We start from the raw sequence: 18,517 nt of genomic DNA, 5'->3' as shown, positions 1-18,517 counted from the left end.
TCAAGGTTGTGCGTGTTGTGGCTTCACAAATGCTTTGCTGCATACCTCGGTTGTAACGAGTGGTTATTTCAGTCAAAGTTGCTCTTCTATCAGCTTGAATCATTTTCCACTGACCTCTAGCATCAACAAGGCATTTTCGCCCACAGGACCGCCGCAAACTGAATGTTTCTCCCTTTTCACACCATTCTTTGTAAACCCTAGAAATGGTTGTGCGTGAAAATCCCAGTAACTGAGCAGATTCTGAAATACTCAGACCTGCACGTCTGGCACCAACAACCATGCCAATCACCTTTCTTTCCCATTCTGACATTCAGTTTGGAGTTTAGGAGATTGTCTTGACCAGGACCACAGTTGAAGCAACTGCCATGTGATTGGTTGATTACATAATTGCATTAATGAGAAATTGAACAGGTGTCCCTAATAATCCTTTAGGTGAGTGTATATATATATATATATATATATATATATATATATATATATATATATATATATATATATATATATATATATATATTAAAAAGAGTAATATGAGACCATTTAAAGGCTCAGGAAAACCCAGGTGTGAGGGTTAACCCCTAGAGGGCGCCAATGCGCCCAAAGACTATTTGTGTTTGTAGTTTGTTTGTTCTGTTTAAGTGGGAACTGCATGTCCCAGGTTGCACCTCGGTCAGGTGACGTAGGCATTCACCTGAACCGAGGAAAGTAATTAAGTTTATTATAAATAGCCTGACTGAAGCTCAGTCAGGCGTCTAGCTTTTGTTGTTATAATTATGGTTTGTTAGGTTGGTTGTGTTTTTGAAAGCAGTTGCTTCAACTGTTACATTAAAGCTTTGTAAGTGCTCAAAAGAAAGAGCTTTACTTTTGTGTTAAATAAAAGTCTTTATTGAACTGCCAGCTCGCCTCTGCAGTTATGCCACCTAAACACTCACACCGAACTAAGAAACATGACAGCAGGTCTTTTGAGTTAATTAGCTGATTAGTGTGTGACGCCATATGTCTCCAATATTTAACTTTTTAAAACATCTTTCCTATATTTCAGTAACAACATAAATGTACACATTTTAAAATTAACAATCTGACAAACAAAATGCAACATTTAATGCCTGAAGCCTCCACCATCGTCATCTTTTTATTAAAGCGGTAATTGTCCAATGCTGTGTTGTCAGCCTGGATTCATGCTCCTGAGTTTTAGAGTTTTGAGTTTTCCTACATAATTGAAATATTTTATGAAGTAAGATTACATTAATTAGTTTCTACAACATTGCATTACTTTTACAAAGCTTCTGAACATGTTTTTATTATAATATTTTATATTATAAATTATAATACATTTTAACACTTTAAATAAAGAACTGAGTGACAGCAGAGTATCAGTATCCTGTATGAAGATTCACCTGGCGTGTAAGCTCTGATATCAGCACACTGAAGTGGTTATTCTTTCTTTGTTCTTTAGATGCTGTTGCCATGGTGACTGTGGAGCCAGTGATGTACTGTATGCTGCTGATGGCTTATACACTTTTCTGAATGAAATGTCAATATGTGTGGTTTGGGTGTGTTTTATCAGACAAATTTAAATGTTTTATATTTAAGTATTTGTAATTGTCAGTTTTCTCTTGGTGTGTCTCTCTGACATACACATTGCTCTTAGAGATGAGGAAATATTTTATTGTAGTTTCATGGAGGGTCTTGTTGAATAAAGAATAAAGGATTCGGTGCAGCTAACAGAGTAACTTAAGTTTGGAATATTTTTTAATTGTTTGGATGATTCCCTGATATTTTAAATAAGAATAACGAAGGTTAACATTTTGAGGAGAGAAGTCTGAAGATGCTCCTTAGGGCTATTGCAGCAGATACATGAGAGCTGTCGCCTCATCCTCGAGCTGGGGCACCACCTCCAGGGAGAAACACAGTTTAGTTTTATTAATAACCTTTTATGATTAAAATGTTAGAGCCAATAGAAACCCAAACTCTGCTGTGTGTGTGTGTGTGTGTGTGTGTGTGTGTGTGTGTGTGTGTGTGTGTGTGTGTGTTAAATTATGAGTGTACTTATCTTTACAGTTTGACACAGAGTATGGTTTGTCCTCAAATACGTATTTCTTATTGAGGGAGACAATTATCACATGCAGCACACACACACACACACACACACATCTCCTGCACTCTCTTTGTTACTGTGTGTTTTGTGTCTCTTTCTCTTCAGCTCTGAGTGTCAGCTGTTTCCAACTCAGATATTACAATAAAGTAATCCATGCATTAAAATGATTCTACATTATTGTGATTAGTAGTAAAAATAAAATAAAGATAAAGTACAGGTTTATAGGCTCAAGGTGTACGTATTTTAAACAGCGCGCGTGCTTGACGTCAGGAGAAACGAAAGTAAAAATGCGCGTGACGTTACAGCGCGAGACTTAAGCGGAATTAATGTTTTCACGGTAATAAAGTTTACACGGTGAGTTTTAACACAGATTTTACTATATTCACAGATAGGAACACAGTAGTACAGTGCACTGCAGTGTGTTTCATGTGTTAATAGAGAGTGTAAAGCTGACGGGTTGTTAGTGTGAGCTGAGTTAGTGAAGGCAACATGAAGTGTAAAATGGCGACAAAGAACAACAAAGAGAAGTCTTATAGTCACGAAACCTGTGTTTCAGTAAAACCATCATGTGATTGTTAATAAACGGCAAGCGGGGGGATAAGAAGCTCTATATCTATTTAACATTTATATATTTATATAACATTTTCTGTTTGCAGTGTTTTAGTCAATATAAAGCTGAAACAAGAGTGAGGTTATTATGCGTTATAATGCAGATTATTATACATGATTCTTATGGCTTAGGCCCCACCCTGTTCATATAATTCTCTTCATTACCAAGCAACACATATATGAAAAGTTTTAGAAAACTAGACACACACACACACACACACACACACACACACACACACCACAAAGCTGAATATCGCTTCATATACAATGTACAGTATGTAAGTAAAAAGTCACTCATCAGTGTGGTCTCTCTCTCTGGTGTCCATAAAGCAAACTGCACTGAAGTAACCAAATCTGTAAATTTAAATTAACCTTTGGCAATGTATTTGCAAACCTAATGGTAAGGTTCAAAAGACATGCCTGTTTTTTAAAAGCTTCGATTTTTAATGTGGCGTCTTTGGGGTAACATACATTATAAATTACTCTTTCCGGGGCTGGTTTTGGGTGCTAATGATAAATGAATCAGTATCCTTGGACATGCTTGTGTGTTCCAGCCTCCACCTACATCTTCCTGTTTCTACTCCTTCATAATGGATTTACCCCCTCATTCTCATTTATCATTTTTTATATTTCTTTTTCTCCATAAAGAATAGAGTAGTTTGCTCCATCTGTCTCCTTCACCATGCAGTCCTGGAGCCTTCTCTGTGTTCTGCACTTCCTCACCCTCACATTCACCACAAGTAAGTGTGATTTGTGTTCATTCAGCTACAGGACCATTAGTCAGCTCAGGCACTGATGTTGGGGATGTCAAGGAGGCCAGTGATGTCTATCTTTGTGGATCTCACAGGAGTATTATCAAGCTGGATAGGTTTCTGGTTAGGGAAACTGTAAACTGTTACTATGTGATAACAGTTTAAGGAAGAACCACGTTTGGGACTGATAGTCTATGGGTGCACATACTTCTGGTCATATAGTGTACATCAGCAAGATAGGGTTGCAAAAATATATATATTCATGACTAATTGATCAATATCAGTATTTTACCACTATATATAATGAAATAATGCAGTGAGACTGAAGTGTATCCTGATAATGAATAAAGCTTAAAGATATAGGGCTCATAACCCTCTGGCACGCATACTGTACAGAGACTTAGACACACAAATACACACACGCCTGTCTGTCATAGGTGTGCTCTGTAATTTGACTCTTTTATTAGGTCAAATCATACAGTCACCTTTATGCCTCTCAACAGTTCTACTAATTTTCTTCTCATTTATAACTTTCTGCTTAAAGCTTAAACAGTTAGCAGAAGCGAATTTGAGTGTACTTTTAAAAGCAAAGCATGTCAAGACTGATTGGCAGTTGTCATTTGTTTAATTTTGCTGTGGGAGAATTTAATTTGTTAATTTTTTAAAAAAAATTTTAAAAACTAAAATGTATTTAAATAGCACTTTTAAAATTAAACATTGTTGCAAAGCAAGCTTACAGAAATAAAAACTTGTTTTTATTGTAAATTGTTACTCACTAACCCTCACAAAGGCATTTGTCCACCCAGATGGTTAGCCTATATAATTCCTCCAGATCCTGCAGAGGATTATTAAGGGCTAGAGTGAACCCTTTTTCAGGACTTGTGTCTGATTTCGTGTGTTCATAACTTTTAGTAAGTCTGAGAGCACACACATGTTGGATTGCGTGCTTCACTGTCTCTGTTTTTAGAACACCGGCTTCGCATGTATACTTGGCTGTGTCTTTGCCTCTGTCTTTGATCTTGACATTTGTCTTGATGCATGCTTTGTCTTTGTCTTTAAGGCCATAATATAATATCGGTGCTACCTGATGTTCGCATGAAGTGTGCAGGTATCTGTGTGCCTTAAATAGACATGTAGTGCTAAAATAGTGCAGCACATTTGGGCTGATTGCATTTTCTGCGGCGTATCGGTAACTACAGCACCTGTCTGTTCAGAACTCCGTAGCGCAGCCTCCTGTGGATCTGCCCATTCTGAACAGTGTCATTACAGAAATGTGTATATATTCTTTTTTATTTTATAAGTTGTCCCTAATAAGCAGCCAGGTGTGACATGGTAAGAGGACTTTCTGAGACAACATGTGAAAAAAACCTTAAGAGGAAACACTCAAAATGAAACCCATCTTCATTTGGGTGATACCAGATTCTGTATAATGTATTAGGAAGTTTGTTTTAGATAACATAAAGTCCATTTTGTAGAGGACATTAACTGGTCACCGATAGAGACTTGGGTATGAAACTTTAGATTGTTAGATCTACCAAAATTGAGTGGAAATGATCAAAGCACATCATCAGTATAGACAGAAAATTTTATCATGATGTTGATTTAAGATCACTTTATTGCCAAACTCAGGCGAACTGCAGGTTTCCTGTGTACAGATGTATTGGCTGTTGACTTTAATAAAAATTCCTCCTCTTTTATTTGTGTTTGTTTTACTTTTTTTTTTTTGTTATATCCCGATTTTGATCTTTCAGAATATGATGGTGTTTATGTCTCTTTCAGTACCTACACTGGCTACTTTAGTATCAGTGAAGCTTCATCAGACTGCTACACTCCCATGTAAACGTGATTGTCCTGGCTTGGTTAAGTGGATGAAGTTCCAAAGTCAAGATGTACTGGCTCAGTGTGATCAGACCTCATGTTGGTCAAAGGAGGGATATAAAATGTCTTATGACCAGTACCTGAAGGGAGATTTCTCACTCATCATTCCTTTAGCTGATTACAGTAAGAGGAACATGTACACGTGTAAGTGTAATGACCGTGGCATTGATGATGTGCGTCTCATCATTGAAAGTAAGTTTCCTCATCTGATCAACTGTTGCTGATGAACAACAAGGTGCTGAAAGCATTCTTTAGAAATGTTGCCATTTTAGTACAGTGAACTTATTGTCATGCTCAAGAAACCAATTTGAAATGATTCGAGCTTTGTGACATGGTGCATTATCCTGCTGGAAGTAGCCATCAGAGGATGGGTGCATGGTGGTCATAAAGGGATGGACATGGTCAGAAACAATGCTCAGGTAGCCCATGGCATTTAAACAATGCCCAATTGGCACTAAGATGCCTAACGTGTGCTAAGAAAACATCCCCCACACCATTACACCACCACCACCAGCCTGCACAGTGGTAACAAGGCATGATGGATCCAAGTTCTCATTCTGTTTATACCAAATTCTGACTCTATTTGAATGTCTCAACAGAAATTGAGACTCATCAGACCAGGCAATATTTTTCCAGTCTTTAACTGTCCAATTTTGGTGAGCTCATGCAAATTGTAGCCTCTTTTTCCTATTTTTAGTGAAGATGAGTGGTACCCGGTGGGGTCTTTTGCTGTTGTAGCCCATCTGCCTCAAGGTTGTGCGTGTTGTGGCTTCACAAATGCTTTGCTGCATACCTCGGTTGTAACGAGTGGTTATTTCAGTCAAAGTTGCTCTTCTATCAGCTTGAATCATTTTCCACTGACCTCTAGCATCAACAAGGCATTTTCGCCCACAGGACCGCCGCAAACTGAATGTTTTTCCCTTTTCACACCATTCTTTGTAAACCCTAGAAATAATTGTGCGTGAAAATCCCAGTAACTGAGCAGATTGTGAAATACTCAGACCACGTCTGGCACCAACAACCATGCCAATCACCTTTCTTTCCCATTCTGACATTCAGTTCGGAGTTTAGGAGATTGTCTTGACCAGGACCACAGTTGAAGCAACTGCCATGTGATTGGTTGATTAGATAATTGCATTAATGAGAAATTGAACAGGTGTCCCTAATAATCCTTTAGGTGAGTGTATATATATATATATATATATATATATATATATATATATATATATATATATATTTATTTATTAAAACGATTAATATGAGACCATTTAAAGGCTCAGGAAAACCCAGGTGTGAGGGTTAACCCCTAGAGGGCGCCAATGCGCCCAAAGACTATTTGTGTTTGTAGTTTGTTTGTTCTGTTTAAGTGGGAACTGCATGTCCCAGGTTGCACCTCGGTCAGGTGACGTAGGCATTCACCTGAACCGAGGAAAGTAATTAAGTTTATTATAAATAGCCTGACTGAAGCTCAGTCAGGCGTCTAGCTTTTGTTGTTATAATTATGGTTTGTTAGGTTGGTTGTGTTTTTGAAAGCAGTTGCTTCAACTGTTACATTAAAGCTTTGTAAGTGCTCAAAAGAAAGAGCTTTACTTTTGTGTTAAATAAAAGTCTTTATTGAACTGCCAGCTCGCCTCTGCAGTTATGCCACCTAAACACTCACACCGAACTAAGAAACATGACAGCAGGTCTTTTGAGTTAATTAGCTGATTAGTGTGTGACGCCATATGTCTCCAATATTTAACTTTTTAAAACATCTTTTCTATATTTCAGTAACAACATAAATGTACACATTTTAAAATTAACAATCTGACAAACAAAATGCAACATTTAATGCCTGAAGCCTCCACCATCGTCATATTTTTATTAAAGCGGTAATTGTCCAATGCTGTGTTGTCAGCCTGGATTCATGCTCCTGAGTTTTAGAGTTTTAAGTTTTCCTACATAATTGAAATATTTTATGAAGTAAGATTACATTAATTAGTTTCTACAACATTGCATTACTTTTACACAGCTTCTGAACATGTTTTTATTATAATATTTTATATTATATATTATAATACATTTCAACACTTTAAATAAAGAACTGAGTGACAGCAGAGTATCAGTATCCTGTATGAAGATTCACCTGGCGTGTAAGCTCTGATATCAGCACACTGAAGTGGTTATTCTTTCTTTGTTCTTTAGATGCTGTTGCCATGGTGACTGTGGAGCCAGTGATGTACTGTATGCTGCTGATGGCTTATACACTTTTCTGAATGAAATGCCAATATGTGTGGTTTGGGTGTGTTTTATCAGACAAATTTAAATGTTTTATATTTAAGTATTTGTAATTGTCAGTTTTCTCTTGGTGTGTCTCTCTGACATACACATTGCTCTTAGAGATGAGGAAATATTTTATTGTAGTTTCATGGAGGGTCTTGTTTAATAAAGAATAAAGGATTCGGTGCAGCTAACAAAGTAACTTAAGTTTGGATTTTTTTTTAATTGTTTGGATGATTCCCTGATATTTTAAATAAGAATAACGAAGGTTAACATTTTGAGGAGAGAAGTCTGAAGATGCTCCTTAGGGCTATTGCAGCAGGTACATGAGAGCTGTCGCCTCAGCCTCGAGCTGGGGCACCACCTGCAGGGGGAAACACAGTTTAGTTTTATTAATGACCTTTTATGATTAAAATTTTAGAGCCAATAGAAACTCTGCTGTGTGTGTGTGTTAAATTATGAGTGTGCTTATCTTTACAGTTTGACACAGAGTATGTTTTGTCCTCAAATACGTATTTCTTGTTGAGGGAGACAATTAATCACATGCAGCACACACACACACACATCTCCTGCACTGTCTTTGTTACTGTGTGTTTTGTGTCACTTTCTCTTTAGCTCTTAGTGTCAGCTGTTTCCAACTCAGATATTACAATAAAATAATCCATGCATTAAAACGATTTTACATTATTGTGATTAGTAGTAAAAATAAAATAAAGATAAAGTACAGGTTTATAGGCTCAAGGTGTACGTATTTTAAACAGCGCGCGTGCTTGACGTCAGGAGAAACGAAAGTAAAAATGCGCGTGATGTTACAGCGCGAGACTTAAGCGGAATTAATGTTGCCACGGTAATAAAGTTTACACGGTGAGTTTAAACACAGATTTTACTATATTCACAGATAGGAACACAGTAGTTCAGTGCACTGCAGTGTGTTTCATGTGTTAGTAGAGAGTGTAAAGCTGACGGGTTGTTAGTGTGAGCTGAGTTAGTGAAGGCAACATGAAGTGTAAAATGGCGACAAAGAACAAAGAACAACAAAGAGAAGTCTTATAGTCACGAAACCTGTGTTTCAGTAAAACCATCACGTGATTGATAATAAACGTCAAACAGCGGGGGATGAGAAGCTCTATATCTATTTAACATTTATATATTTATATAAAGTTTCTGTTTGCAGTGTTTTATTCAATATAAAGCTGAAACAAGACTGAGGTTATTATGCGTTATAATGCAGATTATTATACGTGATTCTTATGGCTTAGGCCCCACCTGTTCATATAATTCTCTTCATCACCAAGCAACACATATATGAAAAGTTTTAGAAAACTCCACACACACACACACACACACACACACACACCACAAAGCTGAATATCGCTTCATATACAATGTACAGTATGTAAGTAAAAAGTCACTCATCACTGTGGTCTCTCTCTCTGGTGTCCATAAAGCAAACTGCACTGAAGTAACCGAATCTGTAAATTTAAATTAACCTTTGGCAATGTATTTGCAAACCTAATGGTAAGGTTCAAAAGACATGCCTGTTTTTTAAAAGCTTCGATTCTTAATGTGGCGTCTTTGGGGTAACATACATTATAAATGACTCTTTCCGGGGCTGGTTTTGGGTGCTAATGATAAATAAATCAGTATCCTTGGACAGGCTTGTGTGTTCCAGCCTCCACCTCCATCTTGCTGTCTCTGCACCTTCATAACAGATTTACCCCCTCATTCTTATTTATCATTTATTATATTTCTGTTTCTCCATAAAGGTTAGAGTAGATTACTCCATCTGTCTCCTCCACCATGCAGTCCTGGAGCCTTCTACTCTGTGTTCTGCACTTCCTCACCCTCACATTCACCACAAGTAAGTGTGATTTGTGTTTATTCAGCTACAGGAGCATTAGTCAGCTCAGGCACTGATGTTGGGGATGTCAAGGAAGACAGTGATGTCTTTATGGAGCTATCTTTGTGGATCTCACAGGAGTATTATCAAGCTGGATAGGTTTCTGGTTAGGGAAACGGTAAAAATGTTCCTATGTGGTAAATGTTTGGGGAAGAACCACATTTGGGAGTGATGGTCTGTGGGTGCACATACTTCTGGTCATATAGTGTCCATCAGCAAGGTAGGGTTGCACAGTATCGCAAAAATATATATAATTATGACTAATTGATCAATATCAGTATTTTACCACTATATATAATGAGATAATGCAGTGAGACTGGAGTGTATCCTGATAATAAATAAAGCCTGAAGAAATAGGGCTCATCACCCTCTAACACACACACAGAGACACAGACACACAAATACACACACGCCTGTCTGTCATAGACCAGGATGCCTGTTCTGTGTGCTCTGTAATTTGACTCTCTTATTAAGTCAAATCATACAGTCATTTTTATGCCTCTCAACAGTTCTGCTAGTTTTCTTCTCATCATCAAAACTTTCTGCTTAAAGCTTAAACAGTTAGCAGAAGCGAATTTGAGTGTACTTTGACAAGCAAAGCATGTCAAGACTGATTGGCAGTTGTCATTTGTTTAATTTTGCTCTGTGCGAATTTAATTTGTTCAACTAAAATGTATTTAAATAGCACATTTAAAATTGTACATTGTTGCAAAGCAAGCTTACAGAAATAAAAACTTGTTTTTATTGTAAATTGTTACTTTCTAACCCTCACAAAGGCGTTTGTCCAACCAGATGGACTTGTGTCTGATTTTATGTGTTCATAACCTTAAGTGAGTCTGAGAGCAAACACATGTTGGATTGCGTGCTTCTCTGTCTCAGTTTTTAGAACACCGGCTTCTCATGTGTACTTGGCTGTGTCTTTGCCTCTGTCTTTGATCTTGACATTTGTCTTGATGCATGCTGTGTCTTTGTCTTTAAGGCCATAATACCATTTTGGGGCTACCTGGTGTTCGCATGAAGTGCAGGTATCTGTGTGCCTTAAATAGACATGCAGTGCTAAAATAGTGCAGCACATTTGCGCTGATTGCATTTGCTGTGGCGTATCAGTAACTACAGCACCTGTCTGTTCAGAACTCCGTAGCGTAGTCTCCTGTGAATCTGCCCATTCTAAACAGTGCAGAGTGTTCTCTTGCGGCTCTGCCCCTTACAAGACCTGTGTCATTACAGAAATGTGTATATATTTTTTAATTTTATAAGTTTGTCCCTAATGAGCAGCCAGGAGTGACATGATAAGAGGACTTCTTGAGACAACATGTGAAAAAAACCCTAAGAGGAAACTCAAAATGAAACCCATCCTCATTTGATTTTGATGTGATACAAGATTCTGTATAATGTATTAGGAAGTTTGTTTCAGATTACATAAAGTTCACTTTGTAGAGGACATTAACTGGTCACCGATGGAGAATTGGGTATAAAATTTTAGACTGTTGGATCTACCACAATTGAGTAGAAATGATCAAAGCACATCATCAGTATAGACAGAAAATTTTATCACGATGTTGATTCAAGATCAATTTATTAACGTACTCTATCTGTAGGGTTCCCTCCATCCTCAGAAATAACACTAGTTTTAGGACTAAATTGATATATAAGCATTTTCTTTTTTTTTGGGGGGGTGGGATGGATTGACCTCCAACAGTCTTAATCTATTTTATTTGTGTTTGTTGTACTTTTTTTTTCTTTTGTTATATCCCGATTTTGATGTTTCAGAATATGATGGTGTTTATGTCTCTTTCAGTACCTACACTGGCTACTTCAGTATCAGTAAAGCTTCATCAGACTGCTACACTCCCATGTAAACGTGATTGTCCTGGCTTGGTTAAGTGGATGAAGTTCCGAAGTCAAGATGTACTGGCTCAGTGTGATCAGACCTCATGTTGGTCAAAGATAGGATATGAAATGTCTTATGATCAGTACCTGAAGGGAGATTTCTCACTCATCATTCCTTCAGCTGATTACAATAAGAGGAACATGTACACGTGTAAGTGTAATGACCGTGGCATTGATGATGTGCGTCTCATCATCGAGAGTAAGCTTTCTCTTCTTACCAGCTGTTGCTGATAAACAGAGATTTAGATCTGTTGCTTTTTATTATTACGGTTTCATTTTCTAATGTATTTGTTCTTTTCAGCTTTGTTTTCATCAGATGAGTTGATTCTTCATGAAAACATGGTGATGGATTTGCCCATACCAGATCCAGTGGAGGTGGTTTATAAAGTCATAGATTCAGCTGGTTCATACGGTGAACAGATTTGTACAGTGACTAAACACACACTAAAGTGTAAAGCTGGATACAGAAACAGAGCATCACTCAGTACCTCAAAAATCATACTAAGAGATGTACAGCTGAGTGACAGTGGAAGTTACACCATCCGTGACACAGAGAATAATGAAGTTATCCATATATATACACTCATTGTAAAAGGTACGTCTTCCAGGATAAACACTAATCTATGTTCTGTGAATCTGTTTTATAGTCAGTGTTTGTGTGACTTGTATTATATTCATATATTATATTTTAATATTTCATTATATAGGTATAACAGATTGTTCAGGTTCACTGATCTGTTTGGACAGGCTTCAGTACAGAAGTTCTGGTGTTTAGCATAATATTACTTGGGATACTTAACTGTATGCCCATCACTCTGTTTACATAAGACTCCTCTAATTATTGTTCTTTACACTGAAACCATTACTATACTTAATAAATGCTTTCATGGCAATGTTCTGTAGCTTTTTTTGAGAAATATTTTCATTGCTGGATCAAGGAAGAATTATTAGGATAATACTAAGATATTAGGTTACATCGTGTCTTAAATGTCAGTTACACAATATACATTTTTTGTTTGTAGAATTGTCATACTTACAACCATGCTGCTGTACAGCATATCAACACAGCTGGGATTACTGTACCTGCAGCATTCTGCCTATGACCAAATTACAGCCGTGTTGATATTTAGTATAACAGCACCCCTGTTTATGTGACAGGAAAGCTTCTCATTCCTCTCATAACACCATGCCTTTAATTTTAGCTTTACTTCAGCTACTAAATCATTCTGATTAGTTATCTGTGTGTGTGTGTGTGTGTGTGTGTGTGTGTGTGTGTTTTATAGAGGTCCAGATAAGTCCTGATGAGCAGCAGCGCAGTCACTGGTTGGTGTGGTTTCTACTAGTGCTGATAGTATTTATTGGAGCAGGGTTCTTTCTGAAGTCTTGGCATACTAAATGTCTGGAACGTATAAAGCAGCAGCAGGAAATGCACTTAAAACATGAAAATGAAAAGTGTCGAAAAACATTTCAGCAGACGCCGAGGGAAAATGTAAGTAATGAAAAAATGTTTGTTTATAAAGTACACATTATATTCCTTCAGACAGATGAAGCTCAAAATAAGAGTGATGTCAGTATGTGTATAAAATAATAAATAATGTATAAAACAAGGTAAATAACTAACACTTAAGTGCAAAAAGGCCTCAGAAATGTAAGGGGGATAATAAATTTATTTTTGTGTGTGTGTGTTAAGGGGGGCCCTAGGTGATTGCATTAGGACTACACATGAACCCTGGCTCAATCTTTCATTTTTTTTTTTATGTGCAAAATGAAATGATTACCCGAGTGTCTTTATAATTATCAATCATGGTTGAATATCAGTGTATATCAAAACCAATGCTTCAGTCACTCATCTTCACACACTTTCAATTTCTCACACTTTTAAATTCAAAACACGTATCTGTGGTAGATGCAGCAACATCACTTATCTCCAGCCTCTTTCTGACAAGTCGGTTGTAAACATCTTTTATTATCACTATACAGGTGTATTGTGGCCAGAGCGCACTGGCACGACACTCCAGCCTTTTTTCTCCAAGTGAAGGGAAATAATATTGGTGTAATCCAGTTGACATTAACACCCATTTACAGCTGTGTAAAACATCAATCACAAGCTAAACAAGGGATAATAACTGGAACAATTTTAATAGTGCTGAACAGATCAACAGTATACTAAAATTAATTGACATTTAAATGCATTTACAGACTGCAGCAAAAGTTACACATCAGTTGGAGCTGTAAAGCATGTGAGGGCAGTGACAGGATTATTCAAAGAGGGAAATACATGTCAGTATTTACATTCACATTCAAATATTTGCATTGACTTTAATCATGTAGCACTTTTTATATTCATAAGACACTCAAAGGCTAACAAACGTGATTAATACAAGAGAGAGAATCACAGAACCCCAGTGATGAGAGGGCCTTTGGAAATGGAAGTAAATGTGAGAGATATGGATGAAGGAATGAATTGCCCCAATGAGAGCACTTATGAGTTCTTTGCTACGTCCCCTGCTGCCTGACATAGAGCTAACAGACACTCTGAAGCCTGTGTATCTTTGGCACTCATTAGCAGACTCCATACAACGTGGTTCAAGGAAAAGGAAAGGTTAACCCTCACTAATCAACAGGGTTTAAACTAACAATTTGTGCCATGTGCAGTCATACATGTTCACACATGTTCAGTATGAGTGTGGAACTGTGGGTTTTGCACAGAAAGAGTAAGCCTTTACCCAAGTGTGTATGCTTTGTTTGACCCTCCTGGACACACAATTTGTCCTTGATGATTAGTGTGAACTGAAAGGGTGGAATCTCATAACTACTGTAGCTGCTACCAATCAGTAACAACCTGTCAACCAATAAATAATGATGAATAACCAATAAATAATAATGAACATGATTGACAGCTCAACAGTTTAATAACAAAATACTTAATTTTAAACAAACAGATTTGTATTTGGGTGGCACGGTGGCACCTGCAAGGTCCGGGTTCGATTCCTGGCCAGGTTCGATTCCCAACTTGCTCCCACATGTTCTCCCCATGCTTGGTGGGTTTCCTCTGGGTGCTATGGTTTCCTCTCACAGTCCAAAGATCTTCAGATATGACTAATTGGTTCTCCCAAATTGCTCATAGTGTGTGAATGAGTGTGAAAAGTGTGTGAGTGTATGTATGTGTGTGTGCCCTGTGATGGATTGGCACCCTCCAGAGTATACACTGCCTCGTGCCCTAAGTCTCCTGGGATAGGCTCCAGACCCCCTGCGACCCTGAATATAGGATAAACTGGTATACTGTAGATGATGAGCTAGTGAGATTTGTTCATGCTTATTTTAATTGCTTTGTGTTTTTTTTATTGTAAAATGGTTTTCAGCTTTTACTCAGCAGCTAAAGCTAAATTATAACCACAAATATGCACAGTGTTTCACCCCGTCAAAAACATTTCCAGCAGCTTCTCCAACACACACACCCACAGTTGTACACCTGTTCATTAGTTCTCATTCTCCTGAGATCAGTACACATTTAACTCTTTCTTTCTCTCATTCTGTGTGTTTACTGTATACTTCAGGAAGGTGCTGTTCAGAGAGTTTGCTTTAAACTACTGTAAGGTTCAGATACGGCTGTGGAATAATAGCACACTCATGTAGTGCCACCTCTATCAGTTCAACAACAGACAAACTCCATTTGTGATATTTTGCCAGATATTTTTTCTGTGTCTAAAATCATGTTTATAATGTGTAAAAAATAATGTGTAGTACATATAGCTACACAATATGCAGTTTATATTTGATTTATATTTTACAGATTCAACCAAATAAAAATGCAGGGGAGACTAAACCTAAAGAGAGAAGATCAAGGAGATATCACACTGCTCCTGTGAATTTGTTCGAGACTAGCAAAAATCTGATGTTAAATCATGTAGAGGAAACAGTAAGGGAGATACACATCTTTTTTTTTATTTGTATGTGTGTAAATGCATAGCTGTGGAAAACAGAGTGTCATTTTCATTCCGTTTACATTGACACCTTCAGTGCAAACATCCTGATCAATTACAATTGCTTACAGAATGGTTGATGTGTTTATATGTATATGTTTTTTATGAGATAATATTTATAAGAAGAAGGAAGAGAAGAAGGATGTCGGATGCATAGAAACATCATTAGAATATGAACACTCTGAAGTGTAGGAGAAATGAGTCAATGAGTCAATGAATCAGTCCAAGAGCACAATGATAAAAAAAAATTTAATGGTGATCCCAATTTCGAAAACAAAACAAGGTTCACAATCCGATACAGTGGAAAACAACTCTGAGATAAAATGGCGTCCAGGATTCCCTTTGTGATTTAAAGTTGCAGAGACAATACTGTTATATTTCGTGTGTAAGATTAAGTGCTCCTTAGGCTTGTTTTTTTGGCCACATGATATCAGTGTGGGAAAAGGGGGCAGATGCACCACTTAGATTTAGTCAAGTGAATTGGTATGCTTTACTTTGTATATTCGTGTCATATAAGACTCTCTTTATCAGACTTAAGAACAAATCCGACTTACAAACATGCCCCCGGAAAGAAACTCATTCGTAAGTTGGTGACTGTATTTGTATATATTTAACTGTGGTGCCGAACAGAAATTTTAATTATAAATGAATAATTATTAACATGGAGTATGGAAATTACATAACGTAAATAAATGTTTGTTGCAAACTTTAGCATGCTAATATGATTATTATGCTATAGAGGTAGGATATATTAGGCAGCAAGTGTACATTATGTGGACAGACATACAGTATGTACTGTATGTACTGTACATCATTTAGCTGAAGAGGAGTTAGCACCAGGAAGCATTATGGGAAGAAGGCAATGTGGCCTTAACTGTATTCAAGCATGTGCTGGACAAACAAGTCTAATCCATTCTTGATCAGAGGTCTTCTGGCCTCAACTGTGCTGTGTTGGTGGTACTGGGTTAATACACAATATTAGGCAGGGCGTTTAATTGGCTAATCAGTGTAATTCCTGGCATGTTTACTGGGTCACCACGCTTTACTGAAACTATGCATCTTTCGTCTTGCTGATCTATTTGCATCTGTGAATCAGACATGTTTGTCCTGCACATCCCATGGGTGCTCGATTGGACTAGGATCTCGGTAGTCTGGAGTCTGGAGTCAGCCATGAAGTTATTGCTTTGATATTCAGTCTGTTGAATTTAAACTACTGTAATGTTTAGACATGGCTGTGTAGTGCTGAAATAATAGCACACTCATTAAGTGTCATGTATTTGTCAGTTTAAAAACAAAGAGTAACACTGTATTTATGATATGTTTTTTTTTTTTTCACTTAAAACGAATTAATGTTAAACACATGTAAACTGATTTCCTCTGAACACACACACACCATTTTTTTTAATATTTTTTTTGTGTATCTAAAATAATGTATATAATGTATATAAAGTAATATGTGTATTACAAATAGCTACACAGTAGAAGATTTATATTTGCTGTATATTTTACAGGTTCGACAAAATAATGTAGTGCAAACTAAACCCAGAAGGAGGAGATCAAAGAGACATCACACTGTCCCTGGTAAAATGACTGAGAGCAGCCAAAACCTGATGTTAAATCATGATGAGGAAACAGTAAGGGAGATTCACATTACATTTTGTGTGTGTGTGTGTGTGTGTGTGTGTGTGTGTGTGTATGTGTCTCTTATGTATGCGTGTGAATTGGATCTCTTTTAATGGCTTTTCCAAACATGTGGAAATGGCTTGGAGCTTATTGAGTTGAGATACTAATTACCATCTTTTTGGCCAGAGTTGCATGGCCCATGTTTTCTGATAAGACATGAGAGATAAATTTGACCATAAATGTGAGGTACAGATGTGAAACGAGCTCACTCTGGCAGTCAACATGATCCAACCCGGTGCATTGTGCTTCTGCCGTTTCCTATATTCCCACAAAAAGAATAATTTCAAATCAAAGTAATGCTTACATGAAAACACAAGTTACATAACAAAATCCTATTATAGAACAGCTTGTACCATTTCCACTTCTTATACTAATATTTCATTAGACACCTGCAACCTCCCAAAATCTGCTAGTCATCGCCCATCATGCTCATTCATGATTTTTCTTTCGGACCACATTTCCTCTAAAAGTTCATCATTACGCTTCCTGGGTTTAATAATGTGTTTGCTTCATGCAGGACAATAATGACTCTTCTAAAACAAATGATGTGAGAGAAGTGAGAATAGAAATAGAAGAGAGGACTTCACTCTTACCGAGTCTGAAGCAATGACGAAACGAGACTCAAGCTGAAGCAAAGTGTGACTGCAGATCAATCCCTGTTATTCATTATTACCCAAATGAGGATGGGTTCCCTGTTGAGTCTGGTTCCTTTCAAAGTTTCTTCCTACTGCCATTACAGGAAGTTTTTTTTTCCTCAGCACCGTCGCCGTTGATTTGTTCATCAGGGACAATCTAATCATTTTGATTTCTATATATTTCAAAACACATTTTATACTTATTTTCATAATTTTCTTTTGGATTCCATAATTTTGCGACAATGACCATGGATGGATGGTGGTGGTGGCATGAAGCAGTAGGGGAATACATTCTTGGTAAAAAATATTCTCCTTTATTCTTAAACATCGTGAATGCTGCCTACCACCTCTTTACAGGTAAAGTAAAGTAACTACCACCTTCTCCTGTCTACTTTCAGCAGTGTGAATCTGCATACTGAACAAGTTTTTTTTTTTTTTTCAATTTGTGTAAACTGAATGCAGTGTTCTCTGTAAAAATCACTCATACTTAAACCAGCTCACCAGGTACGAACAGTCATGCCATGGTCCGATTTACTAAAATGTCCAAAGATGAATCAAGAAATAGACAATTACAGAGTTCTTTATAAAGTTTGCCAAAGAAATAGACAAGTAAAGTATATTTTATAACATGACTGAGTATTCTGGATGTATAAGGGGTCTGTGCACTAGCAAGGAATAATGAAAGGAAAATTAATTTATAGTGTTTATTTATTCCTGTTACTGAGGCATTTGTAAATGAAGGGCAAGCTGATGTAATAAGCCTGAATTACACAATTTGATTAACTTCCTTTTTTTTCTATTTTTTCCTTTAATTCTAGTTATATTTCCTGTGT

At 37.0% G+C, this 18,517-nt stretch overlaps 2 protein-coding genes across 3 annotated transcripts in view; both read left to right on the top strand.

Moving 5' to 3' along the window:
- LOC128509142 (BOLA class I histocompatibility antigen, alpha chain BL3-7-like) overlaps nucleotides 1-18,517 on the top strand; it is a 170,026-nt gene that overhangs the window by 133,805 nt on the left and 17,704 nt on the right. The gene's annotated exons all lie outside the window — the stretch shown is intronic.
- Nucleotides 2,370-12,998, top strand: LOC128509140 (uncharacterized). 2 transcript variants are annotated; one of them, XM_053480728.1, is made up of 5 exons: nucleotides 2,370-2,449; nucleotides 9,360-9,454; nucleotides 11,292-11,582; nucleotides 11,685-11,978; nucleotides 12,667-12,998. In XM_053480728.1, exons 2-5 carry the CDS (start codon nucleotides 9,394-9,396, stop codon nucleotides 12,969-12,971), a joined length of 951 nt encoding a protein of 316 aa, XP_053336703.1. In that variant the 5' UTR covers nucleotides 2,370-2,449; nucleotides 9,360-9,393; the 3' UTR covers nucleotides 12,972-12,998. The 2 variants fall into 2 exon arrangements, with proteins under 2 accessions (XP_053336703.1, XP_053336701.1); XM_053480726.1 differs by lacking the exon at nucleotides 2,370-2,449 and adding an exon at nucleotides 8,369-8,457.

This window comes from Clarias gariepinus, chromosome 21, assembly GCF_024256425.1.
Source record: "Clarias gariepinus isolate MV-2021 ecotype Netherlands chromosome 21, CGAR_prim_01v2, whole genome shotgun sequence".
NCBI classification, from domain to species: Eukaryota; Metazoa; Chordata; class Actinopteri; order Siluriformes; family Clariidae; genus Clarias; species Clarias gariepinus.
Note: the sequence above shows the minus strand (reverse complement) of the source record. Positions and strands in the feature narration are given on the sequence as shown.

What these genes read in the sequence shown, in the direction of transcription:
- LOC128509140 (XM_053480728.1), top strand. Translation starts at nt 9,394, where the DNA reads ATGCAGTCCTGGAGCCTTCTACTCTGTGTTCTGCACTTCCTCACCCTC. An exon ending in CACCCTCACATTCACCACAA is followed by an intron (nt 9,455 to 11,291) that starts GTAAGTGTGATT and finishes TGTCTCTTTCAG; the next exon opens with TACCTACACTGGCTACTTCA. An exon ending in ATATACACTCATTGTAAAAG is followed by an intron (nt 11,979 to 12,666) that starts GTACGTCTTCCA and finishes TGTGTTTTATAG; the next exon opens with AGGTCCAGATAAGTCCTGAT.